Source organism: Amborella trichopoda, chromosome 2 (assembly GCF_054954075.1).
Source record: "Amborella trichopoda isolate Santa Cruz 75 chromosome 2, AtrichopodaSantaCruz75HAP2 v2.0, whole genome shotgun sequence".
Classification (NCBI taxonomy): Eukaryota; Viridiplantae; Streptophyta; class Magnoliopsida; order Amborellales; family Amborellaceae; genus Amborella; species Amborella trichopoda.
In genome coordinates, this window is record NC_142337.1 from 20,918,212 (window position 1) to 20,929,476 (window position 11,265).

Genomic DNA, 11,265 nt, shown 5'->3' on the forward strand with positions numbered 1-11,265 from the left:
CTCAAAATCTTTTTTTTTTCCATATCTCTCCATCTCGATGTCGAGATAATCAATTAGAGGATTTCCCAACAGCCTTTTTAAATGGATTTTTGAGATGCACCTTAATTCTACGCTTTAAAGTTGCAACCTTATGTAAACATTTTCCTCATCAAAATACCTTTGAGAAATGCATTATTTAACATACTACACATTTATAACTATTTCAAACTGTGATCATGGTATTTTGAAATAAAATCAAACAATAAGCATAAAATATTTAATATTTAATATTTAATATTTAATATGAGATATATTTTGATGAATTTCCCTTTCTTTTTAGCCTGTAGTGCACCCATGTGCACGTTGGTAAACTAGCCAGTTGCTTCTAATTCCAAAGCAATTCTCAATTAACAAAAAAAAATCTCAGAAATATTCTTTAAGAACTTGAAAATTTCTCAAATTCCTATCCTGTGGAGAAGACCCACAAGCAACAGACAGGAATCACTCAGCAATGCTTGTTATTTTAGTGGTGCGTTTTGGTTTTCTTGTATATGATGGTGTGCAGGAGAATGTGAGCTGATTAAAATAAAAGGAAAGAGTTAGCGTTTTAGGGGAGGATTTTCTCTAGGTGGCTCAGCCTTCCATGCTAAAATCTTAATTTAAGGGTAACCATGCTGGAGACATTTAATTCAAGGATATGCAGGAGAGAGAATTATTTATGTTGACTGAATTAGCCCCAATCTAAGCCATACTTTTTTATCTAATTTCAAGTTGTCCATAAATCAAATTTTCAAATTGAAATGAGTTTTGAAATTTATCAAAATACACCTAAGATAAAATGTTTAAATATTAGGTACATTTTGATAATTTTTTTGAAAGGTTATTTAGATTAAAGAAAGTCGGTAATCTTCGAGTGCAATTGAGCAGGTGAGATGAATTTGTCTTTTTTTTTTTTTTTTTTTTTTTTTTTTTTTGTCCCAAAGCATAAATTTGTCAAGCAAATGTTATTTGGAGATAATGTAATTAGATGCGCCTCAAATAGTAAAATCATTTGTTTGATTACTTAGATTTCTTTCTTTGTTTCATTAGCAATTCATCATTTTTATTTATCATATTTGGTGAGTCAATTAGACAGAATTATGAAGATGGGTATGAAATCTAAGTAATCAAACAAATACTTAAAAGTCAGCTTAACAAGCTGCATTTTAGTAATTTCATTAAACTGCAGGTGAAATTTATGTAGTAGTGCATGTGCTCTCTTATAGCTCTTTTCATTTTTTTTTAGTTTTCATTGATTAGATCACATGAATTAAACCATTTGCAGTTCAGAATCTCAGAAGGAAGGACTGATCACATACAAACAGAGAAGGGCCTTTTCATGAAAGAGAGCTCTACATTTCCATCCAAAAGAATCAAAGCTTCTCTGAAATGGCCTCGGATCATGTTCTCATAGTCCTGATAACATTCTTTCTCCTATTGAACTTAAGCTCTGGTGCTCTCACAGTTCAGTTTTACAGGCATTCGTGCCCTCAAACTGAGACAATAGTGAGAACAATAGTGACGCAGCATTTCACGAGCGATCCATCGATCCCAGCTGGCTTGCTTCGCCTGCATTTCCATGACTGCTTCATCAGAGTAAGCCTCCTCAACCTTCACATTTTTTTGCAATCCAATGCTTGGGCCACGACAGTTAACAAAACTATCTGGCTCTCCCTCTCTTCTGATTACTAGTTTTCTCGTACCAGTTATCTATTTTTGTTTCTTATCTCAGTTTTTTAGTATATTCAATCTACACTCACATGCATAAAAGTTCTACAGCTTATTGATTCTATTTTAGTTCACTTTTTATGAAACGTTTTGAAGTCTTGAATCTACTCACCCCATGTAAATTGTGTCTGCGTCAAACTAAAGCATATGTGTGGCTCTCGTGTTACAAAACAGGGGTGTGATGCTTCTGTTCTAATAGACAGCAGAGGCGGTCACGCCGCAGAGAAAGAAGCACCGCCCAATCTGACACTTAGAGGATTCGAAATAATCGATGAAATCAAAAGCGAGTTGGAGAAGCAATGCAAAGGGATTGTTTCATGCGCAGATATATTGGCGCTGGCAACAAGAGATGGAGTGGCATTAGCAGGAGGGAACTTTTATGCTCTCCCTACAGGGAGGAGAGATGGGACTATTTCTAACATTGAAGATGTGCACCTGCCTGGCCCCTCTTTCTCTGTTGATGCTGCTCTAACGGCTTTTACATCCATCAACATGGACTTGTCTGATCTCACCACTCTACTTGGTGAGTGAGATCCTACGACAAAGATAGCCAACCTCTCCTCTCTCTCTCTCTCTCTCTCTCTCTCTCTCGATTTTTTGATACTTTGGCATGTCCTGATCAATCTATTTCCCTTGTGTTTCAGGCGCACACAGTATTGGGTTTTGCCACTGTGGCTTCTTCAACGAACGACTGTACAATTTCATGGGCACCGGCTTCCCTGATTCTACGATGGATTTCAGTGTGGCCCAAAGCCTAAGAAGTACTTGCCCCCAGCCCTTGCAGCAAATCACCAATACAAGTGCAGACCCAAGAATTTTCATGGATCAAAGCACCAATTCCCCTTTCTCTCTTGACAACTCGTTCTATCATGGTGTGCTTAGTGGAAGATCAGTTCTGCAACTTGATCAAGAGCTCGCCTACACTGATGTTACGAGTACAATGGCTCTAAATTTTTCAAGAAACAAAACTCTTTTTTTGCAGAGATTCTCAAAGGCCATGATTAAATTAGGAAATGTTGGAGTTTTAACAGGTCTTCAAGGTGAGATTCGACAAAACTGTCGAGCAATCAATATGGGGAAGTGAAATTCTCAAATGTAAACTGAAACCCAATTCACATTTTTTGTACCAAGTTTCGCTCACTTTTTCACTGAAATAAAGATCTAATTTTATTTTATTCCAATAAGAATGCTCAAGTTTCACGATTATTTCCTTGCAATTTTGCTTCAGATCCAAACTGACATATATAGCTAAATAAATAAACCCGGCCTAAAACCAGCATTGCTATCTCTAGCCGATGACAAGCCTCTCTCTCTCTCTCTCACACACACACACATGCCCACACATACAGTAGTAGTGAAGAAGAAAAGAGCGCAGGTTCTCTTTCCTTTATTCATGATAAATTAAAATCATATTCTTTTACAATATTCTGATACAAATAAAGATCGAAAATGCACAATTATGAATAAGACGAAAACTCTAGCACCCGAAACTTCCAAAGCAAGAAGACATAATGATGCTACCAGAGAGACCCTTTATTTCAAGCAGCCTAAACTTCGTCCCCTGATGCGCTGAAATACCAGGAAATCGACCCACTCCCCCAAATTTTAAACAGAGAAAAGAGGAAAAATAAGAGAAATCAACCTTCTTTTCTAGCTATTCACAAAAGCACAGTGCTTCCTAATCTCACCAGAGCTACCTGTTTTCACATCAATTTCCCCCATTTTCACCATCGATTTTGCGAATTCCTTGAAGAAATCTTCAGGTGTTCCATTGGTAAGATCTTCGACCAAGGATTTGGAAGTGGAGTCAGTAATGAGAGCTGCATCAGAGGTGAAGAGCCCTCTTCTCTTAAGAACTAGGCGGTAGTATGAGAGATCAAAGGTCCTGAAGCTCCCAGGATCCATCTCAACAATGGTTGTGTTATCAGTTTGAGTTCTGCATTTCCTCTGCTTAAGGTTGGCTACATAGTTGCTGTCCATTGAAGGGTCCTGGTCTCCAACTCCAGTGAAATTGTAGAGTCTTCTGCTAAATGAGGTGCAGCGAGCGATTCCAATAGTGTGTCCACCTTAAATAGAAAAAGATGGTTCGTTTATTTTTAGTAGACAGGGTGACAATGCAGATGGATATTTCCAGTAAGAAGACTGAAAATGCAGAGAAAAAAAAAAACTCACTTCTTAGATCTCCTGTTAATGGAATTTCTTTGATTCTTAAATGCGGAATCAGATTTACTAGAAAAACTTAAATTAAAGAGGTGGAGTCAAGCCACATTGTTAAAATTGAAGGGAAGTAGAACAGCAATGTGAGCAGGGTTCAGAGATTTTTTGGTAAAGAAATTTTTGTAAAGAACAAACTTTTGGGGCCCAAAACTAGTAGCAGAATTACCTTTGATTCAATTTGAGGATTGAGAATTCTTATAAAGGTACGAGAAAATGTATGGATTTGGAGGGTTCGGAGAGAGAAAAAAACAGAGGAAATGTTGAGATTTTTACCCGATAGCAGAACGAGATCCTTGACACTGAGGCTTTTGTTGGCAAATGATTCTTTGAGAGTGGTGAAGTTATTAGTAGGGGCTGGAATTTGAGCATTGGCCTCGGCTCTGAGAGAAACACTCCCATCTCTTCGTCCCGTGGGCACCTTCCAAAAGGGTCCTCCCTTTAATTTTGTAGACAGAAACAGATTTGGGTTTTGATCAGCAAAGGAAGGCATTCATATATTTGTATAATGAAAACAAGCAGTATTCTTGAATCTTTATGGAATTAAGTAGTGGAAGGTTTGAAAAAGTGATGCATACTAGAACGCCAACTGAATCTCTTGCAGACAGAGCGAGAATGTCGGCACAGGACACGACGCCAGGGCATTCTGCTTCGACTAAGACTTTCACTCTATCGATCTGGTCGAAACCCCGGAGCGTGAGGTTGGGATTTGCTTCCTTTTCTGATGTGCTGTTTGATGTGGAGTTCAGCAATACAGATCCATCGCATCCCTGAGAAATAAGCCACACAACCACAAGAAACATGAAAGAGAGAGAGCAATGTTCCAAAATATTGCCTAATCTAAGAGAATGTAACCATGAAACTGCAAAAAAATGTATGTTGTGGTTTTTCTCCCAGATGAAAGAAGGACCACCTTTAAAAATGTCAAAATTCCAGCTACTCTGAACTTGAAATTTCAGTTTAAAAGCAAGTCTTTAGACATCCATTACTACTGCTGTGAAAGTTTAAGCAGCTTTATCAAACTGTTTTTGGGGCTCTTTATATTTCAAATTAGCAAATGTAAAAACTACAAAATGCTATTTTCCATGCAACTTAAGCAGTAAAAAATACAAAATGCTATTTTCCACGCAACTTAAGCAGTAAAAGATACAAAATGCTATTTTCCATGAGAGAAAGCGAGAGAGAGAGAGAGAGAGAGAGAGGTGATAAAAAGCAAAATGTGAGGAATCACCCACTCTAACAAAGCAGTCATGGAAGTGCATCCTGAGAAAACTAGCAGCCAATATGGGTACTTTTGGTATGTGCTCCTTCATGAAGTCTGAAACAATCTTCTCAGCGTTTGGGCATGTTTTATCATAAAAACCCATTTTCAATTCACCATGGCAGGTGCCCAAAAGAGCCAACACTAAGACACCCATTACTCCATAACTGTTCAACCTCCCCATTCTTTCTCTCTTTCTCTCTCTCTCTCTCTCTCAATCTAAAACTCTCAAGCATGCCTGTAAAGTTGCAGAGGGAAATGCATATATATAGCTCAATGATTATGTGAGAATCAGTAAAGGAACATTGAGAAATCCAGCATGTGCCTGGCTGTCTGCTTTTTGAAATATTATTGCAATGGGCGGCTACCAAAGCGTATAAAGAGACTGTACAAAAACATTCAATAATCTCGAGGTTTATTCCAATTTTCTGGTTAATTGCTCTCCTGTCGTATTGGATTTTGTGTATGAAGTTTTGGTGGACATGGGTCCAAATTAATTTTCAAATATTTTTGCACCAACTACTCCATATTAATTTTTTATTTTTTATTTTTTTTTAATGTTATTCCATGTATTATTTGATGAGGATTATAACAACTTTCACCCACTGTTTAAGTGTTATTTGGTTGTCGTTTTCCCTAAAGCAAAATTCTGACCTCGAATTGCCAAATCAGTGGGAGGTTAATGATGTATGTGGGGCTAATTGTGTGGAGTTTTTACCACACAGTGGTCAATTAATCCAGATAACCGAAGATTACGAATGACGTAAAAGATATATAAAAACCATAACCGTTAGTGTGGATTATGGAGGAAAAACCCCGCCTTATGAATGTATTGGACATGAATAATGTACATTGAGTGATTCGCAAAATACATGGTGTGCACAGTATACAAGACTGAATATTTATGTAAGAGACTTTTTTTTGACAAGCTAGTCGAATTTATTTACATGTACGGTACACAAGATTGAATATTAACTGCAATTTATGTCAGACTTTTTTTTGACAAGCTGGTTGAGTTTATTTATGTAAGAGACTTTATTTATTGAGAGATATTTATGTAAGAAACTTTATTTATTGAGAGATATTTATTGAGAGTTTATTTATGTAAGAGACTTTACTTATTGAGAGACTTTATGTACACAAGATAGAATACTAAGCACAATTTTATGTAAGAGACTTTATTTATTGAGAGATATTAGATATATTCGTTTATAAAGAAATTAAATAACTGGTTTAATTGCTAGAGGGAGAGTTGTTTGACAAGTGGAGTTTTAGTGAGAGAGGGTTCTTATGAGCATGAGAATCGCTTCGAGGTAAGGTTTGGTTGATTTTGCTTCTTGTTCGAAAGGAACTAATCAATGGAAACAACCCTTGATTTCTCTATAAAACGCTAAATTACCCTCAAGTAGAGTGTTTTTGTGAATAAAAATATAAGGGGATCGGGTTTGAAGATGAAAGAGCCTTCTTTGAAAAACGAATCAAAACTTTGATTAGTATATATGTTTTCCAAGACAGCTGGAAGGGTACCCCTATGCGCTGAAATCACGGATTTCGCTATCAGAGTTTTTCAAGAAAACTATCTTATACAATTAGGTGCGAGAGTATTTGCATAACAACTAATTATAGAGAAGTATTTTTCATGATGAAAAGCTATCTTATATAATTAGATATGAAAGTATTTTCACATCAATTAATTACCAATTGGGTGAAAAATGCTATGAGATGAATTGGTGTGAAAAACTTCTATACTTAATTTTATAAGAAAATTTTTATGCTGATGAAATATTTTCACACATACCACATGTGCCTTAAGTCAGCTTCATGTCGCTTTCATTTTCCCTCACTTATAATTGTGTTTTTATTTTTTCTCTCTCAAGCATGGATTGCGTTATTGTTTTCTAAAATCTGATTAGTCTTGCTCATGTGAGAGCATCTTGTACATTACTCCATTGGGAAAAAGGTTTGCTCCAAATTGAAATTATCTGACAAGTATTCCGAAACAAAAATGGCTGAATTTTTAAGTTCCTAAACACTTAGATCTGAACATTGCAAGAAAAATTAAACAAAATAAGAATAATATATTTCCAGGCAATTAATAAAAAATATTCAGTGAGTTTTAAAAAACATGAAAATATTTTGTGTTTAGAAGTTGTTTGCTAAGTTGAGGACCTGAATCTCTAATGTACAAGGTCCCGAACCTAACTTTTTAGGCTAGGAAGCCATGCCTCAAATGCTCTTGGGTGAGCATGAAATGTTTTAAACCAAGGTTTAAGAATATACTCATTGCTGGCATGGATCGTTTATATGGAAAATCAGTCTAGGTCGGTAATCCAGTCGAGTGAATTGACCAATAAAAAATATTTAAAACTCATAAAACAAAAAAAAAACAAAAGAAATTTTTTTTACAAAAAGTGAGGCTGGCTCTTGATATTTTAGACTATTCCAACCAATCTATGATGTGAATCAATTGATTCCAATCCAAATTACTATTTTTTCAAACTTTAATCTAGACAAATTTCATATTTGGCTTTGTATAGAAGTCGGTGCGCAAGCTGAAAATGTTGGGGTTAGTTTTTGCAAAATTAGAGACTTTGGAGGGCATTCTCTCAATTTTCCGTTCATTAGGGTTGCGTGAGGAAAATTTTAACGGATATGTTCACGTTCTGAGGAAGGGGCACACAAATTTTAGTACTTTAAAGCCTGTGTCAGCCACAGTTTTGCAGGGTGACCGTACAATAATGCCCCTACTCTACCATACGTCTCCACTTAAAAAGAGTAGATAGGGTGGACCCACCTTTGAACATCAATGAGGACGTGAGGGAATTTATTCTTTTCATAAAACTATGTGTTAAGTAAGGTTTCTCCATGAATTTAAGCTTTTCCTTCTAAAGAATTTAGTTTTTGAATTAACTATGTTGAGGTTGGGTACTATATTATAAGGACACGGTGTCGCCTCGGCACTAAATATATTTTTCAAATATAAGTTGATCCTAATTTTTAGATAATAAATAATTTTTAACATAAAGATCATGAATATGAATAATAATAATAATTTAAAATAAAAAATAATAATTATATTAGAAAAACATTTGGACTGTATGGACCACCTATTTGTTTCCCTCTTTACGATGGATGCTTTGTACCTCTGCGCATATCGTATAAATGGTTTATGTATGGTTTCGACTGTAGATTGTATAGTTAAGTTGCAGTTAAAATCCACTAGAGAGGGTTGTTTTTATCCTTGTAAACCCTCAAACTGATCATCTCAACGTCGAGAATTATAGACATGAAAAATAAGGGATTTTTAGTTCTAAAAATAGTTCATTTTGAACACATTCTCTTGACCATCTATTTTCAAGATTTTTAAGTGTTTATCGATCGTAACTATTTTTAGACCGCTAAATTTCATAATTACCAGCAATAATATATTTTCATATCATCCCAAGGCTTTTGCGGTGCCAAAACTGTGTTTTCGGCATAGTTTTGAGGTATACGTTACTTCAATAGTATAAGGTTGAGACCTCATACAAACCTGCAAACATTTGGACCGCAACTGACAGGGTTGCCGTGCTATTAAATAAGTTTTTTTTAATTTCTAATAGGGTTGCAGTCCTATTTAATTATTATTTTTACTTTTCAAATTTGAACCCTTAATTATAATAAATGAAAAATGTTTTGATAGGGTTGCGGTCCTATTAAAATTAAATAAAGTCTCACCTCAAAATTTATAGAAAAAATACTGCTTTGGCCTCGGAAAATCTTCAAATGACCATCTTGGTATTGACCATTTATGATCGTGAAAAAAAAAAGGACTTCCACCATAAAAATAGCGTATATTATAGCACATCATCTACACCATCTATTTTGTCCTAAAAATAAGTGGTCACAAATCTATTTTGTCCTAAAAATAAGTGGTCACAAATCATAAGATCTGTACAATTTTTTGAGCTTCAAAATTTATAGTTAGTGTTGAAAATTGATTTTAGATCTATTATGAAGATTTCTAATGCCCAAAATACTTTTTAAATGAGGATTCAAAGTGAAGCTTTACCTTCTCTTTTTTTTTTTTTTTGGTTAACAACAGTATTAAGTTTGATTGATTAGTCGGAACGTTATATCTCAACAATCAAAAAAGAAAATCATATACAACCAAAGAAGAATCGAGCACAACATCTTTCTTTACAGAGGTGAGGCTTTACTTTGTTTTTATAAAGTCTAGGCCTTATAGAAACTTTATCCTTTTTAAGTGTAACTAGAAAAAGGATATTACAACCTCCTTGTACCATGAGCAAAACTAGTCCTTTATGTTATTGGCTAAGTTTTAAAGTTTAAACTAAAAATTATCACATACTCCAAATTGTTGAACTTAGGTCTGTAAATTAAAGGGTGATTATAATTTAGTCGTATAAAGGGTAAACTCTTTTATAATATATAATTCTGTTGGGGAAACATATCACACAATAATTCTGCTAGGGAAACATGGAATGAACTTCACAAATCATGTTAGGGCCATACACTCTTTTCATTTTAGCAACAAAAGGACAAAGTTTAAATAACACATTTTAGAAAGTGATTTGTAGCCCAATTAACATAGGTCGTCTATTTTGGTGAGACGTTTAGATCTTGACCTTAAAAAGAATTGTTTTTCTTTCCAAATTTTTTATATAGCTATATTATAATTAGATTAACAATGTAAAAAAAAAATTGATGATTTTCAGTTTATAAAAGACTAGATTTTGAAATTCATCTAATTGACGGTCTAGATTCATTGTTGGAGAGGGACTCAGACCATATCTAGAAAAAAAATTGAACTTATTTTATTGGTATAAATAGAGAGGTATATGCAGCTTTTAAGGGCGTACAAATACTACAAATGTGATTTTCTGAAAGTTTAGTGTCATTATATTATTAAGATATGGTGGCAATAAATCACTCCCCAATTCTAAATATAAAAAGAGGAAACAATAATGTGAAACATGAATAGATGGTGGCATTTGCTTCTATCTCGTATTTAATGGTGAACAACCTCAACTGTCTAGAGCTAGTTTTTTATATCAAAAGATTTCATGCTCTCGAGGGAACTTATTGTCCATTTACTCCTTCATGCAAAACCCATCTAAGAATATTCTTAGAGACCCAAAATTTGGAGATGTAACATCCTCAACCCACTTGCTATATTCAATAGAAAAAGTTTCGAAACTAAATTTTCTATGGATTCAAAAAAAAAAGTACTTTCAAATTGAAGAGAAACCGTTCAACTTTTAAACGGTGACACGTAAGTTTCAAAAAAACTCAAAATTCAAATCTTTTGTCTTGAATCCAATCATCTAGTGATTTTTAGGGCGTCAGGCTCCCAAAATTTTGGATCAAAAACAATATCCCAACTTAAATAATACTTTAAGATTGAATAGAAACCGTTCAACTTTCAAAGGGTGGCGGTAAGATTCAAAAAACTTAAAATTCAAATCTTTTGTCTTGAATCCAATCATCTAGTGATATTTAGGGGTCAAGTTCCAAAATTTTTGGATCAAAACAATCTCCGAACTTAATTTTTTGCTTGGGGGAGTAACTGTACAATATACAATCTCCAGTACGCGTATAGTCTTATTTTATCTTTTTTTTTTTTTGGTAATTTATTTTATCCTTATTTACCTATTTCTCATCAACCACAAATGGCTTTCTAAAATGCCCAAGGGCCAAAATTTTCACCATAACACATTCATATTTAACCAGTTCCCATATAATGCATGCAATAGTCCTCCCAAAGCGCGTTAACGCATCATCGACGTTTGATTTCAACAGCGGACGGTAGGGGGCCTCGGGGCAATATAAAAGTACCGTGCAAAACGTTATAACGTGACTTTCATTCATCTAGCAAACCACGTGATTAGCATTTTAGTGATCGCATTCCTGAATGAAACTTGAAGGTTTCAAATGATTTGGGGTCCATCATTATTCAAAATGTAGGTAGGCCCATTGGCGTTGGGGCGGCTGTCACAACCTTGAGATAGTGAGACATATTAAACGTTCAAAAAGAAAAAAAA

General features: G+C 34.7%; 2 protein-coding genes across 2 annotated transcripts; one reads left to right on the forward strand and one right to left on the reverse strand.

Moving 5' to 3' along the window:
* The first annotated feature begins 1,259 nt into the window (after window positions 1-1,259).
* Window positions 1,260-2,927, forward strand: LOC18445637 (peroxidase 57). The gene is made up of 3 exons (XM_006855767.3): window positions 1,260-1,614; window positions 1,921-2,269; window positions 2,391-2,927. Exons 1-3 carry the CDS (start codon window positions 1,408-1,410, stop codon window positions 2,828-2,830), a joined length of 996 nt encoding a protein of 331 aa, XP_006855829.1. The 5' UTR covers window positions 1,260-1,407; the 3' UTR covers window positions 2,831-2,927.
* Window positions 2,928-3,101: 174 nt separating this feature from the next.
* LOC18445636 (peroxidase 3) lies at window positions 3,102-5,461 on the reverse strand. The gene is made up of 4 exons (XM_006855766.4): window positions 5,196-5,461; window positions 4,539-4,730; window positions 4,237-4,399; window positions 3,102-3,812 (listed from the first exon to the last, which is right to left on the reverse strand). Exons 1-4 carry the CDS (start codon window positions 5,403-5,405, stop codon window positions 3,397-3,399), a joined length of 981 nt encoding a protein of 326 aa, XP_006855828.1. The 5' UTR covers window positions 5,406-5,461; the 3' UTR covers window positions 3,102-3,396.
* Window positions 5,462-11,265: the final 5,804 nt, after the last annotated feature.

Coding starts and splice junctions, on each gene's coding strand:
- LOC18445637 (XM_006855767.3), top strand. CDS start 1,408: ATGGCCTCGGATCATGTTCTCATAGTCCTGATAACATTCTTTCTCCTA. Junction 1,615..1,920: donor TCCATGACTGCTTCATCAGA/GTAAGCCTCCTC, acceptor GTTACAAAACAG/GGGTGTGATGCTTCTGTTCT. Junction 2,270..2,390: donor TGATCTCACCACTCTACTTG/GTGAGTGAGATC, acceptor CTTGTGTTTCAG/GCGCACACAGTATTGGGTTT.
- LOC18445636 (XM_006855766.4), bottom strand. CDS start 5,405: ATGGGGAGGTTGAACAGTTATGGAGTAATGGGTGTCTTAGTGTTGGCT. Junction 4,731..5,195: donor TCCATGACTGCTTTGTTAGA/GTGGGTGATTCC, acceptor CTTATTTCTCAG/GGATGCGATGGATCTGTATT. Junction 4,400..4,538: donor GAGATTCAGTTGGCGTTCTA/GTATGCATCACT, acceptor ACAAAATTAAAG/GGAGGACCCTTTTGGAAGGT.